The 25589-nt window shown below is 33.5% G+C and overlaps 6 protein-coding genes across 7 annotated transcripts in view; 3 read left to right on the top strand and 3 right to left on the bottom strand.

Moving 5' to 3' along the window:
- LOC9322001 (F-box protein At2g14710) overlaps nucleotides 1-5174 on the bottom strand; it is a 6889-nt gene extending 1715 nt beyond the window's left edge. The window contains exon 1 of the mRNA XM_021033050.1: nucleotides 4765-5174. Coding sequence (XP_020888709.1) covers nucleotides 4765-4789 — 25 coding nt within the window. The 5' untranslated portion in view covers nucleotides 4790-5174. The remainder of the gene's footprint in view (nucleotides 1-4764) is intronic.
- On the top strand, nucleotides 507-3751 carry LOC9322000 (nucleotide-sugar uncharacterized transporter 3). The gene is made up of 10 exons (XM_021033052.1): nucleotides 507-657; nucleotides 766-842; nucleotides 1056-1220; nucleotides 1328-1461; nucleotides 1970-2100; nucleotides 2185-2229; nucleotides 2311-2408; nucleotides 3045-3152; nucleotides 3480-3536; nucleotides 3677-3751. Exons 1-10 carry the CDS (start codon nucleotides 507-509, stop codon nucleotides 3749-3751), a joined length of 1041 nt encoding a protein of 346 aa, XP_020888711.1.
- Nucleotides 5175-9375: 4201 nt separating the features above from the next.
- LOC9319916 (anti-sigma-I factor RsgI6) lies at nucleotides 9376-11602 on the top strand. The gene is made up of 6 exons (XM_002885887.2): nucleotides 9376-9529; nucleotides 9608-9746; nucleotides 9830-9999; nucleotides 10074-10175; nucleotides 10249-11043; nucleotides 11130-11602. Exons 1-6 carry the CDS (start codon nucleotides 9413-9415, stop codon nucleotides 11517-11519), a joined length of 1713 nt encoding a protein of 570 aa, XP_002885933.1. The 5' UTR covers nucleotides 9376-9412; the 3' UTR covers nucleotides 11520-11602.
- LOC9319915 (paramyosin) lies at nucleotides 11513-17298 on the bottom strand. 2 transcript variants are annotated; one of them, XM_002883802.2, is made up of 18 exons: nucleotides 17225-17298; nucleotides 16881-16949; nucleotides 16247-16340; nucleotides 16030-16138; nucleotides 15907-15945; nucleotides 15731-15814; nucleotides 15568-15629; nucleotides 15177-15279; nucleotides 14825-14965; nucleotides 14319-14387; nucleotides 14172-14228; nucleotides 13828-14088; nucleotides 13381-13464; nucleotides 13056-13166; nucleotides 12882-12952; nucleotides 12244-12435; nucleotides 12045-12138; nucleotides 11513-11962 (listed from the first exon to the last, which is right to left on the bottom strand). In XM_002883802.2, the coding sequence occupies exons 2-18, from the start codon at nucleotides 16939-16941 to the stop codon at nucleotides 11705-11707; spliced, it is 1890 nt and encodes a 629-aa protein (XP_002883848.1). In that variant the 5' UTR covers nucleotides 16942-16949; nucleotides 17225-17298; the 3' UTR covers nucleotides 11513-11704. The 2 variants fall into 2 exon arrangements, with proteins under 2 accessions (XP_002883848.1, XP_020888055.1); XM_021032396.1 differs by lacking the exon at nucleotides 17225-17298 and having other exon boundaries at nucleotides 16030-16133; nucleotides 16881-17199.
- Nucleotides 17299-19908: 2610 nt separating this feature from the next.
- LOC110230340 lies at nucleotides 19909-21382 on the top strand. Its single transcript, XM_021032951.1, has 3 exons — nucleotides 19909-20161; nucleotides 20273-20344; nucleotides 20515-21382. Exons 1-3 carry the CDS (start codon nucleotides 20084-20086, stop codon nucleotides 21202-21204), a joined length of 840 nt encoding a protein of 279 aa, XP_020888610.1. The 5' UTR covers nucleotides 19909-20083; the 3' UTR covers nucleotides 21205-21382.
- Nucleotides 21383-23967: 2585 nt separating this feature from the next.
- LOC9319914 (J domain-containing protein required for chloroplast accumulation response 1) lies at nucleotides 23968-25288 on the bottom strand. Its single transcript, XM_021032132.1, has 5 exons — nucleotides 24695-25288; nucleotides 24528-24561; nucleotides 24333-24433; nucleotides 24099-24263; nucleotides 23968-24006 (listed from the first exon to the last, which is right to left on the bottom strand). The coding sequence occupies exons 1-5, from the start codon at nucleotides 24755-24757 to the stop codon at nucleotides 23968-23970; spliced, it is 402 nt and encodes a 133-aa protein (XP_020887791.1). The 5' UTR covers nucleotides 24758-25288.
- Between the last annotated feature and the right edge of the window lie 301 nt (nucleotides 25289-25589).

Raw genomic sequence — 25589 nt, 5'->3', positions numbered from 1 at the left:
GAATGGATATATAAAACAAAAACTTTTTTCTCTAGGTAAAAAATCTCTATTTACTTCCTAAAGATATCTTCTACTTATAACAAAATATTATTATATCTTTTTCTTAAATGTAATTTTTTTATAGATTAAACATTTAGTTTAAATTATACCAAGCAAAACCATGTATACTTTTCTTTTCTCTTTTTCTTATTTAGATTTTTTTTAAGATACAGTTCTTTATTTACAGCAAGAAATTTTCTTAAATAAGTTATATATATATATATATATATATATATATATATATTTCCTTTTATATATAATTAATTAATAGAAACAAAAAGTTCAAATATATATTCCCATATAGTGAAATCGTGGATTGGCAAATCAAAAGTTTCTAGATAGAGCTTTTTGATGTGTCCATTCCATGCATCTATCCGCTTTTAATATACCCAAAATGTTATAAATTTGTAATATATATCTTACAACTTTTATAATATATAACAAAAAGAGTGTAGTTGAGTGAAAAGATGTCATCAGAGAAATATAAGGTAGCAATTGTTGTTGATCCTTCGATGAAAGACATTTCAATTGGAGAAGAAACCAAAAAAGAGAGACCTTCTTCGTCAGCCATGTCCTCTACAGGAGTCTTCGCCGCCATCTCTTACATGGCATCTGCTGGTATATCTTAATCTCACATGCATATTCTAATGATTCTTTAAATCTTTTATTTCACATACTTATATTTGTTGCATATATATAATAAGTTCCAAATCCAATTACTTGCAGTTCTATTAGTAATGTTCAATAAAGCGGCACTTTCTTCATACAGATTTCCAAGTGCAAATGTCATTACTCTACTTCAGGTAACTTATTTGCTCTTGATGCTCAATTGCGTACAACTCTAAAAATTAACGATGACTTTGATTTAATCAAAAAACCGTTATCAAAAACGTTATTTTCAGCATTTTATTAGTTCTTTCTATTACCGTTTTTAGCTATAATGTTATTATTCACCTTTTTTTACCCGCTAAAAAGCTTGTACCGTGCGCTTTTCATACTCATTCTTTGTGTTGCAGATGCTTTCTTCATGTCTAATTTTGTATGTGATGAGATATTTTAAGATCATATCATTCAATAATGATAGATCAAAGAGCGAGCACAACAACAATTTGTTTACTCTTGTTTCAACAAAAAGGTTGTTTCAGACGATCCCTCTTGCATTCACATATCTACTTTATATGGTATGCATTGATTTTTTTTTTTTTAATGTACCTTCTTGTTCTTCAATTAATCTCATAGATAACATTTTATTTCCTGTTTTTTTTTTTTTTTTTTTAAACAATTACAGCTAGTAACAATGGAGTCCGTACGTAATATCAATGTTCCAATGTACACAACGCTCCGACGAACTACTATACTTTTTACAATGATTATGGAATATTTCCTTGCTGGTCAAAAGCATTCTGCTTTAATCATCTTTAGGTATTTGACTTTTCCAATAAGATTAGAATTGCTATTATGTAGGATTTATGCTGGTAAATCAACTTGACAATTTCTTTAATCTTTAAAACAATTTTATAATATATGATAGAAACGAGGATTAATTATAGCTATAACATCTATAATTTTAAAAATAGCTAATCGATTAAAATTTCAAGTAATATTAATATTTAACTGAAATTATGTATTTAAATTTACATTGTATTTCAACGCAAAAGACTTATTATTTTAGCTCGTTACTCTAGAACCATATTTTTATTTTGTAAATTCTTCTCTTTGTAATTAGGTGACTAACCAAAGAGGTACTTTTATATTTTAGTGTATGGTTGAAAAATAAATTTCTATAATATTTCACCTTCTGTAATTGTTTACTCTCTTATATAATACGACACATTTTAATTGAAATCGATTTTTTAAAGCTTTGTGTTAACTAATTTTAGATACGTATAATTCTAGTTATATATATTGTTCATACAAGTATTTGTTTCAGCGTGGGAATAATTATATTAGGTGCTATAATCGCTGGGATAAGAGACTTATCGTTTGATGGTTATGGGTATGGACTTGTATTCACGGCAAATATATGTACCGCAACCTACCTTGCCTTGATTTCACGTATTGGTAGTATTTCTCACATCTTACTCTAGTCATGAAGGTATACTTTAATTGCATTCTTCATACTTTTTTTTTTCTTCGTAATCTTAGGAAAATCTAGTGGCCTCAATATCTTCGGACTAATGTGGTGTAATGGTAAAAAATTCATTTGCAGAATTACTAGAGAAAAAAAATGTTTGTAATATGTTTAAACTGATCTCATCTCTAACATAACAGGAATAATTTGCATCCCCTTTTTGTTGTTATGGACATCTGTAAAAGGTGAACTAGAAGCCATGTTATCATTTCCTCATCTCTACTCTGTTGGCTTTCAGGTACTTTTTACTATTTTGTTTGTTAGCCTTTTAATAGGATCGTTATACAATTCACATCGCATATCTTCAACGGTTATACAAATCTCATCTAATCTATTTGTCAATCAACATTCTGACATACACTAATTCACTTGGATGATTTAGTTAGAGTTATAATATCTTCTAGGGTTTTATGGGTGTCTAGTTATATGTTTTCTTATAATGTCTTTAGGGTTTTCTGGGGTTGTAGGCTACATTGAGGAAATCTTTAAGGTAATCAAGTAATTTAAGTTGTCTTGAAAAAACGAAAGAAAGGAGTTTCGTAAGTTTCTCCGAGAATTTTGTTCTTTCGGGGTAACACAACAAGGCGATTCGTCGATTTCTCGAAGTACCTGCAAAATTATCCGATAGGCTTTGATATAGGGTGCCATCACAACATCGCATTCTAACAATTGTACTTGCAAATCATCAATGATTTATATGTACAAGGTATACTAATAAGGTAGGATAGTTGTTAAAGTTACAAGGTATAATTTTTTTTTCATGGACTCTTAAACATAGTATCTATAAACTAAATAAAATCTCTTGCAATGCGCACAACTTATAATGATAACAAATTGTTTTATGGATTATGATTGATTTTAAATATTTGTGTAGGTGGTGATATGTCTTTCATGTGTGTTGGCTTTCATGATAAATTACTCTGTGTTCCTCAACACAACCCTTAATTCTGCACTAACACATTCAATATGTGGTAATTTGAAGGTACAACTAAGACCATCTTTAATATATTTCTCTATTTGTTATTCTAAAATAGAGTGATTTTAAAATAGAGTAGGGTTTCTCTCCAATGTATCACTCTATTTTATTTTTTTTTGTCAACAGCTTAAATAAAATAGATGCTCAAAAGAGCCATTCCTCGGGAATGTTGTTTAATGTATCACTCTATTTGTTACTATAAAATAGAGTTAGTGTGATGAAAAAAAAAAAAAAGAGTTAGTGTAAAAACTAAAGTAAGAAATAAAGTGTTGTTGAACAATATTCAAATAGCAATGTCATTTTATTAATAACTGTAAATGATATGCATGGCAGGATCTATTTACCATTACACTAGGTTGGCTTATATTTGCTGGACTTCCCTTTGATTGGGTGAGTTTATATTAAACTATTCTCGACTATTTCTTTTCTTTTGTTCTTCTTGACTTTTTGACTTTGCATCTTCACATGAGACATTTTTTACGTGGTATAAACTTGGAAATGATGTGATCACAATGTTGGATATAATGCAGGTAAACGTAATGGGCCAAGCGCTGGGTTTTACCGGATCTATTTTTTATGCATTTTTCAAATATAAAGGCATGTGAAAGTTAACAACATTACCGTCCAAAATCAATATTTTTACAGAATTCAAAACACTTGTAAGAAAGCTTAATTAAACCAGAAAGTTTACAAGATACACAGTTCCAATAATTAACAAAAAAAAAAAAAAGATACAGTTCCAACATGTTTATTTATGCTTTAGGAAATGGCCGGCCATGCTTATAAGTTTATAATCACATTTGTCTCCATTTTAAAGTTTGAGTTCTTTCATTTTAATGAAATATTAATAAAATATATATAAATCCAATTGATGGCCAATGCGTCTAGCACGTTTATGCGCATGATGAATCAAGCCTTACGTCCATTCATTGGTAAATTTGTTGTTGTGTATTTCGATGACATCTTGATTTTTAGCGATGATTTGGCCAGCCATTTATTACACCTTGTGGTGGTTCTTAGTGTCTTTCGGCGAAAATTTTTTTTTGCCGCTCAACATAAATGTATTTTTGGAGCAGCACAAGTTCTCTTTCTAAGTTATCTTATCTCGGCCAAGGAATTAGAGGTAGATCCCAGCAAAGTTGATGCAATTAGATCGTGGCCTACACCTAAAACGATAAGTGACGTTCGGAGCTTCCATGGATTGGCATCGTTTTATCGCCGTTTTATTCATCACTTTAGTAATATTACTGCTCCACCTCACAGATTGCCTTAAAGGTTCTACTTTTGTTTGGTCTTCTGAAGCAAATACAGCCTTTGAGCTTATCAAACAGAAGTTAACGTTTGCGCCAATATTGGCCTTACCGGATTTCTCAATTGTGTTTGAGCTACAATAATGTGATGCGTGTAAGTTCGGCATCCTAGCTGTTTTAAGTCAACACGGGGTCCCGTGGCGCTCTTTAGCGAGAAAATAGCAGGCTCACATGCTCGTTATAGCACTTACGATGTGGAATTTTATGTCATTGTTCAAGCTATCAAACATTGGTGCCATTACCTTTTCCATCAAGAATTTATCCTCTATATGGACCATGATGCGCTAAAACATTTGAGTAGTCAAGACAAAATTTCTGCTCGTCATGCATCATGGTTTGCTTTCTTACAACAGTTTACTTTCGTCATTAAACACCATTCGGGTCGTATGAATAAAGTAGATGATGCTTTGAGCCGCCGAAGTCATCTTCTTGCGACGTTACAAGTTACTGTTCCCGGCTTTGTCGTGTTAAGTGATCTTTATCCTCATGAACTGTATTTTGGACATATTTGGACTGATTTAGAAGCCGGAATTCGCTCTGACTTCGTTTTGCAAGATGGGTTTGTATTTCATGATCGACGTTTATGTGTGCTAGAACGTAGTTTAAGGCTTCAACTCATTAAGGAACTTCATGAAGAAGGACATGTTGGGTGGGAAAGAACTCTACATTTATTGACAGAGTCATATTTTTCGCCATCTTTGCGCCGTTAGGTGGCTCGATTTGTCGAAAGATGTGTGGTGTGTCAACATTCAAAAGGGCATGCGTCTAATAGCAGTTTATACATGCCGCTACCAATACCGACAAACCATGGATGGATATAAGTATGGATTTTGTGTTCGGCTTACCACGTACTCAATGAGGCAATGATTCTGTATTTGTCGTTGTAGATCACTTCTCAAAAATGGCGCAATTTGTGCCTTGTAAGAAGACAACAGACGCAGTTCAAGTGGCTTCTTTATTTTTCAGAGAAATTTATCGTCTTCATGGATTGCCATTATCAATTGTGTCAAATAGAGATTCTCGATTTTTAAGTCACTTTTGGCGTTCACTTTGGCGCTTGTTGCGTACAAGCCTCGACATGAGTTCCGCTTATCATCCTCAATCGGATGGACAAACGGAAGTTAGGAATCGTTCTTCAGGAGATATGCTTCGTTGTTTGGTTGGAACAAACATTAAATCATGGGATCCAGTGGAAACAATGGCTAGAATGCCATTTTCTCCATAAAAGTAATCGTATATGCCACCCTTATATTTTAATTTTATTTTTCATTTCTTTTAAATCAAAATATATGGTAAAAAGTCCAAAAATCCTTAACCTAAACCATAAATTATGTATCCTTGCCATTTCTATTACTAACCCAGATCTTCTCCACATAATTTTCACGCTCCTTCTTCTTCTGGATTTTTTCTTCTCCTCTTCTTCTCCACCATCATCATCAACGCCCTAGATCTCTTCTTCTGGATTTTTTGAATCTTTGATCCCAGATCTCTTCTTCTCCATCATCATTAACCATAGATCTCTTCTTTTTCATGGATCTCTCTTCTCTCTCTTCGCTCTTTTGATCGATTTTTGTCCTTGTCTTCGTTTCCATCACCATAGTTTATGCTCAAATTCGCAAATCAGATATCCAACAACAATCTCGATCTAGATCTCTCCAAAATGGGCTTTGTAATGCACGGGTAAGAAAAAATGGTTCACAAATTTTGACGAGGAAGGGTGAGGATGGATAATCGGCAACGGCGACGGTGAACAAAGCAAGAAGAGACAAATTAGTGAGTGTGACGACGCTAGGGTTTAGAATTACAATTGCTTTGCTTCAGTTGTCCCTAACTATTTGTACTAGTTATCCTTAACTATTTGTACCAGTTGTACCTAGTTGTACCTATTTATATGTCAGTTATACCAATTGTATCAATTGTACTATTATCTTTCAGTAATACCATTTGTACCAGTTGTCCAACTATCTCTCAGTTATACTATTTGTATTAGCTGTCCTATAATCTCTTATCTGTACTAGTTGTACTATTATCTCTTAGTTGTACCAATCGTTTGTTATTTCATTAAGGGTAATTTGGGGATATCACATTTACAGTGACATTCAGATCACAAAATGGCATTCCGGATTCATTTTCTCCATTTAGTGGCAAACTCGCCTCGGACTCGATACAGTGTTATCTAAAGCAGAATTTGCTCACAACCACGCAATTAATTGAAGTACTCACTATAGTTCGTTTCGTGTTGTTTATGGCATCATTCCTCGAGGACCTGTTGATCTCGGAGTTACTCCATATGCTACTCGAGAGCATGGCCAGGCTGTACATTTTGCTGTCGATTTGTCTTTAATTCATTCTCAATTTCATGACAACTTGAAAGTTTCTTTAGCAAAATACAAATCTGACATTGATCGACATCAACGAAATGTGCAGTTCAGTGTTAGAGACTTTGTTTGGGCTGTCTTAACTCCGGACCGCATTCCACCACGCGAGAATAAAAAGCTTAAAGCAAGAAAAAATGGGCCTTTGGAGGTTTTGGAGAAGATCAATGCCAATGCATATAGGGTTTGTCTACCTTCAGATGTTCGTTGTTCCGACGTGTTCAATGTCAAGCATCTTGTAGCAGACATTTCGCAGGACGAGCTTGAAGATTCAAGGTCGAATCTTTCCCAACCCTGGGTGACATGATGCAGGGTGTTGAGTCGGTGTCTCTTTAGTTTGTGTTTTTCTTTTCTTTTACTCTGTTATTTCCCTTTTGCTTTTAACATTACGAATTGGTGTTTTTCCTTAAGTTTTAGTTTCAGTTAAGTCTTAGGATAATAGAAACTTTACAATTCTTAGAAGTAATAGGTCGGTGTCTTTCTCTATATAAGAGAATCGATTATTTGATTGTAAGACACAATTTTTATTGATTAATCTAAAGCAGAGCTTTAAAACTCTAATCTCTCTTGTTTTCGGCTTAGAACAGAGGTTCTCAGCGAACTCAAGATCGAATTTGCAGCTACTATCTTTCCGCTACGTCAGTTAGACACATAATGTATCTTATGATACTAACACATGTAATGTCATACGTTTTGTTTAGACGTTTCATGATAGTCACAATTGTTATAAAAATATTCGATAAGTTATACACATTTTTTGTCCCAACTTAAACTACTTTCAAATAAAATAAATTTCAATAATAACTAATATATTTTAAAACAAAAAATATTTGTACATAAATTACTATACACATTTATTAAAATACTGCTAATATATAACTAAGAAAATTTATATTTAAGTAAAATTAAATGTTTTGAAACATATATGATATAATGATTCGTGAATGTTTCTGAATTTCTTATCTAGCTTTTATATCTTTCCCCAGCACTGTTAAAATGTGTTTTTTGTTGTGGGTTTAGACACATAAAATTTTTGGGTTGACTTAAAACATTAAATTTCTTATAGTAATGGATTTTTGATGCTTTCATTTACATAATTACATTAATCAAAATTGTACAAATATGTCTTAATTGTATTTTTGAACTTTTTGATTTTATTCACATGAACCATGCACACACATATTTTTGGGTCATAACTAAATTAATGTGTTTTCTCGTGAGATGTTATTTGTTTTGATTGAAAGTAATTTATTTTTTCTCTTCACGTTATTGAGGTATTATTTCTTCATTGATTTGTTTTATTAATTAATTTTTATTTAATATTTTTGGCATATGCTTTTTTATTTTCGCACAGATATATTTCATTTAATATGATTTTTTTTTTTCATTTTATCGGCTATATTGTACTAGTATTTCAAAATTCGAATATAATATATAATTTTGAAGTATTGAAAAATGTAGAAACCAACACAGCTGAAAAAGAACATGAAAAAGGCAAAACAAAGAAAAACAAAAAAGGAGGAAAACCCCTTTAATTCTAGATAATATGCACAAAATAGCCAAATTTTTGAAGATAATTAAGAAAATAGCCATGAGCTACGGTAACTTGTCTGTATGATGTCGGAAAGCACGTGTAATTACATACATGCCCTTTATAACATGCTTTTTTCTCGAATTACATGTGATAGAATAATATATCTCTTTTTATCATATTATTTTCCGGTATTACACGTTATTTATAAAGAGCACATGTTATTTTTTGAAAAACCACTCTATTCAGTTTAATATCTTTCTCTATCATGTTATTTTGTAGTAATACACGTTTTTTTATTATGATCACATGTGATTTCTTTAAAAAAAGATTCTTATTTTATAGTAATTCACGGTTTTTATTAAGATCACATGTTATTTCTTTGAAAAAACACTCTATTCAGTTTAATATCTTTCTCTATCATGTTATTTTGTAGTAATACACGTTTTTTTATTATGATCACATGTGATTTCTTAAAAAAAAGATTCTTATTTTCTAGTAATTCACGGTTTTTATTAATATCACATGTTATTTCTTTATAAAAAGATTCTATTCAAGTTTAATTTTTCCGTAACAATGTTTTTTTAAAAAAAACACTACGTAACAATGTTTTTTCTTAAAAATTCATTACGTTTTTTTAAATAGCATGTCTTTTAGTTAAATATAACATGTGAAATTTAGATCTTACGTGCTATTTTGAAAAATATCACGAAACAATGTCGCCTACTGTAGATCTCAAAACAAACGGAGGATGGTTTTGTTATTTCACATCCTCAGACAAGGTAGATCCATGCTGTTTTCCGACAGAAAATTTTCTCTCTGCTAGTTTCTTAATTTATGTGTCCAATTTGGCTATCTACTAATATTACCCTTAATTCTATAGAGTTAACGGAAAATTATACTAGTTCCACTGGAATTATTTATAAAAAAAATTGTATATACCTTTTGTGTGCTATATAATGTTTACTTATTTAATGATAGTGGATTAATCACATAAGAAGGGTCTTCATACATATCTCACTAAGCATTTTTAAGTTGTCACAAGTAAAGATGAAGAGATTCAACAATGGCTTTTTCCAGTTGGTGTTTTTTCTCATCTCTCTTCCTCTTCTTGGTTCAGGGCTTTGCATGGATCCTTTCTCCTACGACCAGTCTTTACAATCAGAGGTATAACAAAAAATATCATTCATTTTTATAAGTTTGATGGACTAGAATGCTTTTAATCTATGTAATTTCATGAGAAAGTGCCTCATGGAGCCTCCACAAACAACTGGCAATACCGTAGGACAGGGATCCAAAGAATTCAAGATAAACGAAAGTGGTGGAATCAGAAATGTAGTAGAGAGAGTTGATCTTCAGGAAGGAAACATATATAGCGTTTCTGGTAAGAAAATGTTGGCTTTGTTGTTTCTTGTGTTGTAAGTTATGATTTTTTTTAAAAGTTATGATTTAAAACTCCTGAATCAGCTTGGGTGAAGTTGAGAAATGAAAGTCAGAGGAAAGTAGGAATGACTTTTAGGGGGAAGAATGGGATAAACGTTTTCGGAGGTGAAGTTATGGCGAAAAGAGGATGCTGGTCTTTGCTTAAAGGCGGTATTACCGCTGATTTCTCAGGCCCTATCGACATTCTCTTCAAGGTAAAAAGAACATAATTAAATTTGTTTTCATTTGTCTTCAAGGCACTACTAATGTAGGAATTTATGAGAAGCAGAGCGATGGCTTAGCGGCCTCGGAGATATCAGTACAAAATGTGAGGATGCAACGGTTCAACAAAACTCAATGGAGGCTACAACAAGACCAAATAATTGAAAAGGTATTATACATATATATATTGAAAACGTTTTATAAGCGTTTCAAACAATCTAAAACTTTGAGAAAAATCGCAGATTCGGAAGAATACAGTGAGATTTCAGATGAGTTTTCAGAACAAAAGCGCATTAAAAGGATCGGTGATATCCATAGAACAAGTCAAACCATCATTCATCCTTGGCTGTGCTATGAACTACCGAATTTTGGAAAGTGATAGCTATAAAGAATGGTTTGTGTCGCGGTTTAGACTAACTTCCTTCACAAATGAAATGAAATGGTATGCAACTGAGGCAGTGAGAGGTCAAGAGAACTACAAATTAGCTGATTCAATGATGCAGCTCGCGGCGGAAAATGGGGTTCTAGTAAAAGGACATACGGTCTTGTGGGACGATAAGTATTGGCAGCCAAATTGGGTTAAGACGATCACGGATCCTGAAGATTTGAAGAATGTGACACTCAACCGAATCAACTCGGTTATGAAGAGATATAAAGGAAGATTAGTTGGATGGGATGTGATGAATGAGAATGTGCATTTCAACTACTTCGAGAACATGCTTGGGGGAAACGCTTCAGCTATTGTCTACTCTTTGGCCTCCACGATTGATCCTGATATACCGTTGTTCCTGAACGAATTCAACACGGTAGAGTATGCTAAAGACAGAGTTGTGAGCCCTGTTAACATGGTGAAGAGGATGCAAGAGATTGTTTCATTCCCAGGAAACAGTAATATTAAAGGAGGAATTGGAGCACAAGGTCACTTTGCTCCAATTCAGCCAAACTTGGCTTACATGAGATCCGCATTAGATACATTAGGCTCTTTGGGTTTTCCGGTTTGGCTTACGGAGGTGGATATGGATAAGTTCCCGGATCAGGTATATATGCAATGCACATTTGCCTAGTTTGAAACTTTGAGCTAAGATAACATAATAAGCAAGCCATGGTTCATTTTATGTGATAGGTTAAATACATGGAGGAAATTCTTAGGGAAGCTTACTCGCATCCTGCGGTTAAAGCCATAATCCTATATGGAGGGCCTGAAGTGTCCGGTTTCAACAAATTAACGCTTGCCGATAAAGATTTCAACAACACAGACATAGGGGATCTCATTGACAATTTACTCCGAGAGTGGAAACAAGAACCTGTAGAGATTCCTATCCAACACCATGAACATAATGATGAAGAAGACGGTCCAATAATCGGGTTTTCTCCAGAGATTTCCTTACTGCATGGACATTACAGAGTGACTGTAACTAATCCAACGATGAAGAACTTGTCCACCAGCTTCAGCTTGGAGGTAACTAAGGAGATGAGTCATCTTCAAGAGGTTCAACTTGTACTTGATGCTTGAAAACTGAACTATATTATTTATCATATATTGTGAATCATCCTATGAGAGATTATACAAAATATATAAAGAGATTTGAAATTAAATTCTCACGAATCCTCAATACTAAACCATCCTCAAGACTAATGAAGATTTGAAATTCATGAAAGGTTCCTCAATAAATCATGTAAGGAACTGAAGAATGAACTTCAATGGTGTTGTTCTTTCATTATCTCGGCTGCTAGAATAACAAGCTCCACCATCTCAAATCCTGCAGCAGAAACAGAATCCGTCCTTTCACAGCTCGATTCGCCATCACTAACTGATTCCATGTCTGATTCCGCCGACCAGCTAATGGGTATAGAGATGCCAAGGGCAGTCTTCAAATGCGTTGCCTCCACAAGGATGTTGGCAATCGCTACTTCGCAACTTCTCGCAGTTGTTTCAGTATCATTCGATTCCTTTACCTGTAAACAGGAACAACTAAAATTTAACCTAACAGGAAAGAACCAAAACTTAGTCCATATCACTCTAGTGTGCTGAAATTACCTTCAAGAGCGCTAGCCGAAGCCTGCGGATCGAAGTAGTCAAGTGTCCCATGCTTTCCAGGTTTTCTTTTATAGCTGCGTATTCTACTTTCATTCTGCCAAAACAATCGCGATAAATCGCAGATGCTTCCAAGTATATGATTAGACAAAGGAAACCAATAAAAGAAAATCTTTGCCAGTGTAAACGTAGGATGCCAAACCTGGAATAATCAATGTTACTGGCATAATCTGCTTCAATGTTCAAGTGACTTCCGCCTCTTGAACTTGGGTCAATCCAACGGTTTATGTAAGACTTCTTCCACATATTCTTTAGTCTTCCCTCTTTCTCATTGGAGAAACCTATCCTGCCACTGGTTTCCGTTGTTTCTTCCCCACTTGTACCACTCAATTTGCTGGCAAGGATATAGTATTTTTAGAGGCATGTAACAGTTACCTCTACATAAGACTCAAAAATATTTACAACACAGTATCATCCCTGAGAAATGTCACTAGTATGGCAGGTACAAGGAAACAACATCACCAAGCAAATCTCTGACTTTGAAACAGAATATAGAGGGAAATTGGTTTTAAAGGACAACTTAGACCATTTACAGGACGTGCAATACCTAACTTTTAATATCAACAACATTTCAGGTTGTCTACATTGTTAGCAACTATGCAATAAATTGCACATAGTACTATGTATTTCAAGTAGACGAGACAGAGTGATAGAGAGAGTAGTACACCTATTCAGAATATACCATGTGTGTAAACATGTAAGCACCAGAAATGGAACTTCATGTAAATAAAACTAGAACAAATCTGATAAAAGAGTTATGAGTAAAGGATGATATCGTACTCTCTTAGCGACTGATATTCCTGTCGTAGTTGTGCTAACTCCATAAGGGTTCTCACCTTTTCGTTGGTAACCTAAAAGAATATTTCAAGATGATTCAGAACTGGCGGTAGGAGTAAACTGGTTATTTTTTTCTATCTCAACATCTGGAAACAACTTAATGTAGAGAAAAGAAACCTGCAAGATATTCCTTTGAAGCTCATCTACTTTCTGCTGGAGAGCTGCATTGACATTTTCTTCATGTAAATGCCTCTCTTCCTGCTGTGATAGAAGTAAAAGAGCTCCAACCTAACAATACATCCAAAAAGAATTAAAAATCATATATACACATTACTACAGAAGAAATAAATGATATAGCATACTCATATGAACAAAAAAGACCCAAGGATTGTTTCTTCCATTAAACATTGAAGACTAGTCAACAGTCACGATACATGAGATGCAATTTTGTTATGAATCTTCTCCACTATTGTATCATGGATCACTAGGAAATGAGAATAACCTTCTCTTGTAATGCTTGTGCAAGTGCTTCAGATGTATCCCCTCTACTTTCAGCCATGATATTGGCAATACTAGCTTCCGCAAGCTGCATTCAGAAGAGAAACGCTCTTACAACAACAAAAAAAAAAGTCATGACCAAACTGTAAGAGACAGTAATGATCCAAATCTCAAATAATAGCTCCAACCACTTTCACATTATAAAAGATCAAGTATGCTATTAGATGCTGATTGTCCATTACGGTTGAGGAATTAAGATCTAGGAATCTCTACGGTTCTAGACATTACGTCGTAAATTAGCAGTTGCCGATATCGATGTCAGTTTGAGATAACCAAACAAATAATGAGGAAGTCCAAAATTATGCCTTCCTAAACAAAACACAAATATAATGACATAAAATGCAGAGCAATAAAGAGGAAAATTTGTAGCAAAATCTGTCAGCAATCACACCTTAGTTACTTGGCAAGATTCAACAACTGTAGTTATATGCACATCCCGACATTCAGACTCATCAGGCTTGAAATCATGTTGCAGTGGCACTACATTCCGTATTTCCGATGAGTGAAGTTTAAGTTTTTCTTCAACATTTTTGGAAATCGATTTAATGTATAGTCCTTCTTCAGTAAGTAAATCAATGATGTAGGCCCTCAGTTGGGAATGGTGATGGCGTATGTCTGTAATGCCATTAACGATCAGCCTATCTGCAACAATCTGTATGCAAGTTAATAGTGACACCTCAAAGGATAAGAGTAATAATCCTAGACTTCAGGAATTATAATGCATTGAGTACCCACATTCTTCTTTTCCAACGCACGAACCCTCTTCTTCAAATGATTTTCAATTTCTAAGCCCTAGCGTAAGAAATATCAGCAGTTAGTGAATGTTGCATCTAGGTTCGTAATACTTGAAGATAAACAGATGAGGAAGGAAAGGATACATACCACTCGTAATTTACTCTGAAGATTATCCACAGTGTTCTTAACCTTCCCCAACTCTCCTTCTAGTGCAGCCTGTCTGAAAAGAGTTGTTCAAATTGCAGATAGAAACAAAATATATGGATATTCAATATCGAGTATACACTAACTTTTACATTACGAGTGAGAAGCTTGCACGAGTTCAGTTTTCTGTAAAAAATTGCAAATTTCGTAAACACTAACTTTTACATCGTTACTAAGTAAAAACTTCCCACATGCCGTCGTAGTTTTGGATTTACTATCCGTGCTTTACGGAAACCATACAATTAAATGTAAACCAGTATTTTCCAGAAAACTCATTTTGCTGAAATCCAGAGGTGCTAGTCAAAGTCAATAGACAAAAAAAGTCTTCTATTTGAACCAACGTTACCAGCCAATGGTGAATAGTCACCGCTCAAACGACGAAATAAGTAGCTTGCCTTAGAGACAATGTCCAAGAAATAAAAGGATTGGAGATATTTTCAGAAACTTACTACATATTCTGATGTTGAAGGATCATTGAACGTCCATGATTCTATAGGATCATCCAATAAACTTGCACACTTATTGTGCAAACTCATTTCAAGGGACTCACAGAGCGAAGCTTTACGGATATCATCGAACTTCTCAATCACCTGAACAGGCAGAGAGAGAGAATAGAAAGGTCAAGTAAAACATGAAAGAATTTAGTCACTGACATTCATGAATATTAAAAAAAAACTGTGATAACTATGAGGTAGGTAAAATATATGGATCGGAAGTTGTGGAATTTTAAGAGGAAAAACGAGGAGAAGAAAAACGTGATGTGCTATAAGGGATGAATTTCGTTGCGAAAAAGAAAATTACCTGTGCATATGTTCTAGTCTGTTCTTCAAGTTTTGCCAAGTCAGCTTGCAAAGTGTCATTTAGTCTCTTCTGTACGAGACAATCTGAGCTAAGTTCTTCCAACCTGTCTCACCATCACCAGGGACCAAACAAGGAAGGTCAGAAAAACATAAGTAACACAAGGCTAGGAGTAAGCATAATGCAAGCTGTATGTCTGTCCAGTTTTTGACACATGGCTTAGGTAATAACATCGACATTTTGCTAAATTCTTGAGCGCGGAAAGTGTTTAAAGAACACTTATAGAGCATCATTTTTAGAGAGATTAAGATAAGCAGATGCAGCTACAGAACATCATTTTTTCTAAAGAAAGGGAGCTAGTAAAATAAAACAGGGTGAACAGGGTTACAATTACCGCATCTCAATTTCACCAAGTTTCTGGGACATCATTTCAGCATTCTCTTCAGCTTTTTCGGCCTGGTCAAAGTCAGAAGAACATCAAAAAGTAAGTTAAAAAGAATACATTCTCAAAATAATGTTGCTTCTTCCCATTAGACTGAGATGGAATTCTCTCATACCTCCATTACTGACTTATCCCTTTCAGAAAAAGCAGCTGCCACAGAACCCTGGAAAAATCTAACCTGCTTCTCTGCTTCCAAGTTCTGGAAGCGAAAGAATACATCAGAATATTTAGATGTTAGGAGGATATGTTCTAAATAAAGAAGATTAAAAATTAGTATGAAATGAGAGAGACCTTTGCTACTTCTCCAGCATGTAAATCCGCTAACTGAGTCTGAAGAGACAGCTTGTAAACATTTGTTTCTCAATATTCTTAAAATCAAAAGCATTTTATTTTAAAAGCTTCAAAGATACTCACTTTCACACGGTAAGCTTCTGCAAGCTCCTCTTGAAGATTGTGTTTCTCCCTTGTGCAAGCAGCCAACTTCAGTTTTAAGCTCTCGATTTCCTGCTCCAAGCTAGCTGTCCTAATAGTATCATCCAATATCATTTAATATAATATTTAGAAACAAGGCTCTTATTTAACACATCTATAACGAACTTAAGTCAAATCAGGAAGAGGGATAATAAGATACCTCTGGAAATGCATCCGAGTAGCCACACCAAGAATGCTAGGTCCACCTTGTTGCATGCACAACTGTTCAATATCTTTCTGTAGTTCGTTACGCTCTGGTGATAAAAAAAAATACTATGTTCATACTCAACATATATCAGGTAATCAAGATGCAGAAATAACATGGAGTCTCAAAAACCATTATACATAATATCTTCAAACACGCATAAAGCACACAGTAGCCACGGGCATATATAAGTACATAACCCATTTCTACAAGTGATGTCTTCAAATGTTTCTTGGGTCATACCCATTTGCTAAAAAACAACCCATTTTTAAGATTGTAAGAAGAAAAAACAAGTAAACAACTAAAAGGAATCATCTTTTGCATCTGGAGAAGGCAGAGAAATGGGAAAAGATCAGAGAGAAACAGATAAGCTAAGTGGTCATGAGAATAAGAAATAGCTTTCCTATGAAATAGATTGGACTAGATGACTCACTAATGCAGCAGAATACACTTCAAGAAGGCTTCAGAGAAGCAAATGTAAGAGTTTAGAAACTATTATAAGCTTCAAGTAAAAACCCATTTCTATAAGCCTATAAACATGTCCAAGGTCTAAATAACTACCACATAGAGACTTGTAGAGAAACCTTACCATGTTCAAGTTGTTTGATCCGAGCCTTTAGGTTCTCATTCTCATCTAAATTAAGATCCATAATTTGATCTGCAAAAAGATCAAGACTTTGAAAAGTAAAGAACTTTCTTGGAAATTTACAGACTCTTGAGCAGATTTGGTGCTTAGAAGAGATAAGAAAATCCCAAAACTCATCAAATCAACAAAGAATTTAGATGAAACCCTGAAATTAGCTTATAGATCAAAGTGAAGTTCTAAAAGCCCTAATTGGAAGTACAATTCAGAATTCCAAACCCTAATCGAGAAGATTGAAATTGAGAAAAAGAAAAAGAAAAAAAACACGATCAGAGAGAAAGTGTTTGTACCTTTTGTTCTTTCTTCGAATTTGACCAAAAATGTCTCCTTTAGTCAGATTATGTTCGCTGGATATTCCGAGAAAAATAATTGTAAAATCCTTATAATTGTAAAAATAATTGTAATTACCAAACACTCTACATTTCAAATGGGAAAATATCCAAAAAAACCCAAACTAATTTTTATTTTGACGTTTATTGCCTAATTATTTTTTATTAGAATAAAAATACCTCAATTAATTATTCGTGGTCATAAAATATTTCGTATATAAACTATTGGTAGAATCAAACCCGCACGTTAACAGCCGTTAACGGCCGTAAAGGAATTAACTAACGGCGTTAAATATCATTCTCATATAACTTAATCTATATATATAATCTGTTCTTATAATTTATGAACATTTTAACGTGGTCCAGTGGAATAGTGCGGCTTTCTCTTCTTCTCCTTTGCCGATCTCTGTTTTTTTCTTTTTTTACTCTCCTTCCCCGTCGTTGACCACCACCGTCCAAGAAATAATACTTCATCCAACCCATGAATAAGAACCTCCAACTCCTCTTCCAAATCGAGTAACAAATCGGTACACCCACACCATCAACCATCACCCTCGTATCTCCAACCATCATTTCACTCACCAAGCCTCTACAAACCCTAAACCTCTCATCCCTAATCGCAGAGGAGGATAATTAAGAATCCCCAGCCCCGAAATCAACCTCCAATTATAGCTATTTGAATTTGAATTCCAATTTTTAGATATGAGGAAGGCGAAGAAGAGAAGAAGAAGAAGAGAAAAAAAAAAAAAAAAAAGGAAGACAAAATTAGGTATGTGGACAACTCGAACCCAAGCTTACCACTTACAGTTTACCACTAGACCACAACAACTTATTCACATAACCTTTTTAAACGATTGTATATATTAATTAACATATTTGAGTTTGATATTTAACGCCGTTAGTTAATTCCTTTACGTCCGTTAACGACTGTTAACGTGCGGGTTTGATTCTACCAATAGTTTATATACAAAGTATTTTATGACCACGAATAATTAGTTGAGGTATTTTTATTCCAATCAAAAATAATTGGGCATTAAACGTCCAAATAAAAATTACTTTGGTTTTTTTTGGGGAATTTTCCCCATTTCAAATATCAAATTTTATTTATTTTTAGTTTTTTAATTTTTTTTTTTTCATCAAACAGAGCACTTTTATTATACAGATAAAATGTGATCCTCATGGAGGATTTGAACAATGTAACTAGGAACATAAAAAGTGGGTTACAAAACTTAAATCATTCGGAATGGGCTCCTTGGCCAAACGATCTGCAGCCCTGTTACATCCCCGTGGTGACCAAATTATCATCGCACTTGTAAAACGCCTTTGCCAACCTTGGATTTCTCTAATCAGGTTGTGTAACTGAAAATCTCGTGTAGTTCCCTTGATGAGCTTTGGGACTAGTCTGTTATCTCCTTCAAAGATGATGTTTCTGAACCCCCTTATCCAGGCATGTTGCATAGCCATTAGCAGAGCTTGTAGTTCTGCCTCTAATGGTGAATTGTCAAAATTGTCAAACAAACATATTTTTTTAGGGAATATGCACAAAATAGCGAAATTTTTGAGGATAATTAATAAAATAGCCATATGCTACTGTCGGAAAGCACATATAATTACGTAGATGTCCTTTATAACATGCTTTTTTCTCGAATTACATGTGATAGAATAATATATCTCTTTTTATCATATTATTTTAGGGGGACTCACAAAAATGCCCCTTTTTTAATACTCCTTTTCAAAAATGCCCCCTCCCTAATAGCTTCCCTGAAATTGACCATTTTACCCTTAATGAGTAACCAAATTGACCAATTGAGGAACCAAATTGACGAAGACAAAATTGGGGAACGACGAACCAAAAATCTCGGCGGCTCTCGTCACCTTCACAGCTGACGAACAAAAGGTGATGAGATCTTAGATCCGTCGATATCTTCATCTTAGATCCGTCGAGTTCAATCGAGTTCAATCGACGAGGATCAATCGAGTCTGTAATCAAAAATCTGTGACTCATCCCAATCTGCATCAATTAGGTTCGAATCGCTTCTGAAATCTGAACCGTTTAGATCCAAAAGTTCATCGAATTCGTCTTCAAATCTGAATTGATTAATTAAGAGCTTCGATTCTGTGTTTATCTATTTTCTCGAATTTGTCTTGCTTGAAAATTATAATTCGTGTTACCTTTAAAAACTTTCTAAAACCATTGTAAAAATTTCTTCTTCATCTTCTCACTGTATTTATGTTCTTCAGTAACTATTGTACACTATTAGTGAAATAATTTTGATTTACCGTGTTTTTTGTGAAGATTGTAAACCTTTAAAAAATATTGTAAAACCATGAAGAACTTTATAAATACCTTGTGAACTATCATAAAGATACATATGTTTAACATTATAATACATTATCTTTTTTATCAGGTCGTAATGATTGAGTTGAATTGCATATCTGGTGTTTGGAAATTGAAAAATAACAATTGTTGGGATTTTAAATTTGATGTTGAAAGAGGAGGGTCTCTTACTTTTATCAATGAGGATACGTGTTTCACTGATTTGTGTGCTGTTGTTATAGAAGATTTTGGAATTGATGTCGGTATTAATATAGTGAAACTCAGTTATTCATTACCCTCTACAAAAGACATGACTCCTATGTATATTAGAAATGATAGGCAAGTGCAAGCATTTATGAAAAAGCTTGCGGAATTCAGAGGCGGTATTCAGCTATGTGTAACTGTTGAGAAGGTATTTTACCAACATTCAATTTTGTAAACTGGTTTAACAAATTTGTAAACAGTTTTAATTATCTTTACAGGGGAAAACAAGCAGTAATCCAATGATGGGGACAAGCAACATCTCAATTAGTAGTGAGAGCAATACAGATCCTTATTCTACATATCAAGTCATGAATGAGGTAAAACAGTAAAGAAACCTTGTAAATTAGTAAACAAATCATTAAAATAGCTTGTAAATAAGTTAACAAAGATTCAAAATAACTTGTAAATTTGCAAAAATTATATTACAGGTACAAATGTATTCTGCAAACCCTGCTCCTATAACTTTTGTTTCAGCTCCTGCATGTCATGTCATGAATGAGGTATTTTCAATTCCCTTACAAATTCTTTGAAAATCAGTAAAAAATCTTTTTAAAATACCTTGTAAAACCCTTTTAAAAACCCTTTTTAGTACACCTTTTAAAATAACTTGTAAATCCTTTTAAAATACCTTGTAAAACAATTCAAATCCAAATTTTTTTTGCTTTTGCAGATGGGATTTGACTCAACCATCCCGGAGAGGGTTAGAACTGAAACGGAATCCTTCTCTAATATATCTGAAGGTTCAGCTCCTGTAGGTGGTTCTACTATTTCTGCATCTTCAAATACTTTGTATTGTGGAAAGTTGTTCAAGGACAAAAAGGAAATGGGAAGGCAGATGCAGTTATTTGCAATGGAGAATAACTTCGAGTTCCGGACTAAGAAATCAGACTCAACACGGTATACTCTTCGTTGCATTGATGAAAAATGTAGTTGGAGGTTACGTGCAACTAGGGTTAAGGCATCAGATAGTTTTATTATTAAAAAGTATGTTAGTGAGCACTGTTGTGATTCTTCGCTAAGGAAGGTTAATCATCGCCAAGCAACTGCTAGGACATTAGGAGAAATGGTAAGTAATCATTTTCGTGGAGAGAAGCTTGCGCTTAAACCTAAACAACTGATAGAAAAATTCAGACACGACAATGGGATTGGAGTTTCTTATTCAAAAGCGTGGAGAGCTAAAGATCATGCAATCGATGTTGCTAGGGGTACACCTGAAGATGGTTATGAGTTCTTGCCAATGTGGATGTACATGGTAAATGAGAAGAATCCTGGTTCTGCAACCTTCATTGAGGTCGATCCTGACAACAAATTTAAGTACGCATTTCTTGCTTTTGGTCCGTCAATTAGAGGTTTAAGTTGATGAGAAAAGTGATTTGTATTGACGGTGCTCATTTGAAATCAAATTTTAAAGGGACTTTGCTTGGTGCCTCAGCACAAGATGGTGACTTTCATTTGTATCCTATTGCATTTGGCGTAGTTGATTCAGAAAATGATGCTTCGTGGGACTGGTTTATGAAGTGTTTGAAGAAAATTATCCCGGATGAACCTGATTTAGTTTTTTTATCAGATCGTGCATCACCAATTGCCAATGCTCTTATTGTTAATTATCCACTTGCTCATCATGGGATCTGCATTTTTCATTTGGAGAAAAACCTTGAGACTGGGTTTAAGTCATCCTCTACGCTTATTCCAGTTATGAAAGATGCAGCTTATGCTTACACAAGGTTTGATTTTGAACAATTGTTCCATGAACTGTCTCTTGCTGACAACAAGATGGCACAGTATCTGTGGGATTTGGATGTCAAAAAATGGTCACATGCTTGTGCACCTGCCAATCGATACAACATTATGACATCAAACTTAGCTGAGTCTTTGAATTCTCTGTTGAAAGAAAGTCGTGAGTATCCAATTGTCTGTTTGTTTGATACAATTAGGTCTACTCTTACCAGATGGTTCAATGAACGACATGAGAAGGGTACTCGTAATAGGCATTCAGTTACTGTGAATGTGATGAAGCAAGTAAAGACACTGTATGATTCTACTGCACGCTGGCTTGAAGTGTCACAAGTGAATCAACACGTGTTTGAAGTGAAAGGAGGTACGTTGGTTCATGTTGTGAATTTGGAAACAAGAGACTGCACGTGTTGTGTGTTCAATATCACGAAAATCCCGTGTGCTCATGCAATAGCGGCTGCAAAACATATTAATCTTAACGAATATGATTATGTTGATACCTTATACTCCAACAAAAGGTATGTCATATTCTAACTTTACAGGTATGTTACTATATAAAACAAGTTATAAAACTGTATTTTAAAATTTTTTATAACCATTAAAAACCTTGTAAATCAATTTCTTATCAAAATCATCAAAAAACCTTGTAAAATATTATAAAAACATTGTGAAACCCTTATCATGTCTTGTAAAAACTTGTTCAACCTCTAAAAACCTTGTAAGACCTAAAAAAACCTTCTGATTGTCTTGCAAACCTTTGAAAACTCTTACAATTTTTTAAAATTACATCTTTGTTTGACAGTTGGACGCTAGCATATTCAGAGAGTATATATCCCGTTGGTGATAGGACACAATGGGAGGTTCCAGCCGATGTTGCTGCTTTTGTTTGTCGACCACCATCTTCTCGTGTTCCTAGTGGCAGGCCTAAGAAAAAGAGAATACCTAGTGGATGGGAGTATGGAAAATCTGCAACAAATTACAAATGTCGTCGGTGTGGTCAAAATAGACACAACAAAAGTAGTTGTGTGGCTCCAATATAGTTTTTATTTTATTTTATTACATAACATATTAAGTATTTTGTGACTTTTTTTAAAAATATTATTGAAAAACTTTCATAACTTGTTATAAAACCTTTTTTACGTTTATTCTTGGAGAAAGGTGTTACTACGTTTTCAAAAAGTTGTTACACTTGTAAGATCTATATAAAATCTTTTTAAAACCCTTGTAAAACCCTTTAAAACACTTTAAAAAACCTTGTAAAACCTTATAAAACTCTTGTAAAAACCTTTTAACCTACAAAAAGCCTTGTAAAACACTTTAAAACACTTTTTAACCTCTTTTAAAACCATCATAAAACCCTTGTAAAAACGTATTAACCTATAAAAACCCTTGTAAAACCCTTATAAAACCCTTTAAAAAAATTTAAAAACCATTGTAAAATCCTTAAAACCTCCTTAGAGAAATAACATCATAAATCTTTTAAAGCCTTGTAAAACCCTTATAAAACACTTGTATTAACCTATAAAAACTCTTGTAAAAACCTTTTAACCTACAAATATCCTTGTAAAACCCTTTAAAAAACTTTAAAAAAACTTTGTAAAACCTTATAAAACTCTTGTAAAAACCTTTTAACCTACAAAAAGCCTTGTAAAACACTTTAAAAACCATTGTAAAAACCTTAAAACCTCCTTATAGAAATAACATCATAAATCTTTTAAAGCCTTGTAAAACCCTTATAAAACACTTGTATTAACCTATAAAAATTCTTGTAAAAACCTTTTAACCTACAAAAACCCTTGTAAAACCCTTTAAAAAACTTTAAAAAACCTTGTAAAACCTTATAAATTAAACTCTTGTAAAAACCTTTTAACCTACAAAAAGCCTTGTAAAACACTTTAAAAACACTTGTTAACCTCTTTTAAAACCATCATAAAACCCTTGTAAAAACGTATTAACCTATAAAAACCCTTGTAAAACCCTTTAAAAACTTTAAAAACCATTGTAAAAACCTTAAAACCTTCTTATAGAAATAACATCATAAATCTTTTAAAGCCTTGTAAAACCCTTATAAAACACTTGTATTAACCTATAAAAACTCTTGTAAAAACCTTTTAACCTACAAAAACCCTTGTAAAACCCTTTAAAACACTTTAAAACCTCTTGTAAAACCCTTATAAAAATCTTGTAAAAACGTATTAACCTATAAAAACCCTTGTAAAACCCTTTATAACACTTTGAAACAAGCTGGATATAAATTGCAATAGTTAACAATATTCTTCATCTAATAAACTGTTCCATAAACACATTCGTTATCACTGTTTTACAAAATAACATACTGGTTTAAAAAGATAACTACAATAAGAAAGGAACTTATGTTAACTACATTCTTTCAGACTTGCTTTTTCCTGATGTAGATATCCCATTCTTGCTGCAAAATAAATTAATAAAAAAGCAATAAGAAACGATTCAACATAAAAAAATTGTTTTCGCATTTATTTTGAAAAACTGTTTTAAATTAACCTTTATTACGCTTGTTGCCAGATACTTCTGTTCGGCGCTAGCTCCATGTTGTTTGTCTGGATGTAAAGCAAGCAGTGCTTTACGTTTTGCTAAACCTATCTCATTGTCATTGTTTACCAAATTGAAGTGATGAACAGTCTCCCATGAACTATTGGACCAAATAATCTGTAATGTATAATAAATTTCGTTAGTTTTTGTAGTTATGAGAAAAATAACAAATTATTATAAGATTACCTGGTGAAGTGATGACATCATAAAAATGAAGTTCTTGTTTTTAGCCCAGAGTATGACCCTATCATCAATTTCCTTCTGTTCTATCTCACTTAGTTTTCGATCTTGGACAGTAAATGACACCATGAAAATATTAGATGTTCCATTTTATTATTAAAAAAAAACATCATTTTTAACAAAAAATAAATAATGGTGTACCTGAATGTTCCTTCTTTAGCCGAGCTTCTTCTTCCTAGAGAAATAAATTAGCAAAACACAGAAGACCATGAAAACGTCTTATTATAATCATTTAAATACGTACTAAAACCTTGTAAAAAACGTTGTAAAATAATTTTGTAAATTATTATGATTTAACTAATGCATACCTTATCATTCACTTTCGATTGTTGTGAATCACTCTCTTGTGACGGCTCCTCTGAGTGTCCCATCTTGTTATGTTGTGCCTCCTCTGTTTGAGCAACCTATAAATAAGTTGTAGAAACATTTGTCAACCTATAAATAAGTTGTAAAATCCTTTAAAAAATGTTGTAAACATTACAAAAAACTTTTTTCATTAATGCATACCTTATCATTCACATTTGATCGTTGTGAATCACTTTCTTGAGTTCCCTGTGGAGCCCCATCCATGTTTCTCATCTCTTCATGTTGTTTCTCCTTTTTTTGAGAAACCTATAAATAGTTTAAAATAGGTTGTAAATTTTTTATAGAAACTTTTAAATAAGTTGTAAAATCCTTTAAAAACGTTGTAAATCTCTTCTAAAGCATACCTTATCATTGACATTCGAGCATTGTGGATCGTTTTCTTCAGTAGCATGTGGAACCTCATCCGTGGCTCCCTCTTCTTGAGCAACCTATAAATTTAAAAGACATTTTAAATCACTAAAGATATTCTTTATAAAAACCAATCAGATTCATTTAGTTACATACCTTTTCATCATTCACATTCTCGTGTGAATCTTCATCAGGTGGACTGCATGATTCTCCTCTGGTCTCTGTTTGTTTGTTTTCTTGATTGTTGATTGGTATTTCAACCTCTTCTTCATCATCAGAGACAATTAAACTCTTCTTCAGTCTTTTTGTTCTGTTGTAACACCAAAAATATATTTAAACATAATCAAATTTGACCATCCTATAGATCAAAGATATATTTAACAAGATATCGTTTTGTTTCCACTTACAACTCCACTTGACGAAGCTGGGAATTCCTTTTCTTCATCATCCCTGGCATCAGGTGCTTTGATCCCTAAATGTTTCTCCACC

Source organism: Arabidopsis lyrata, assembly GCF_000004255.2.
Source record: "Arabidopsis lyrata subsp. lyrata unplaced genomic scaffold ARALYscaffold_3, whole genome shotgun sequence".
Taxonomy (NCBI): domain Eukaryota; kingdom Viridiplantae; phylum Streptophyta; class Magnoliopsida; order Brassicales; family Brassicaceae; genus Arabidopsis; species Arabidopsis lyrata.
This window is presented reverse-complemented; position numbering and strand designations above follow the sequence as displayed.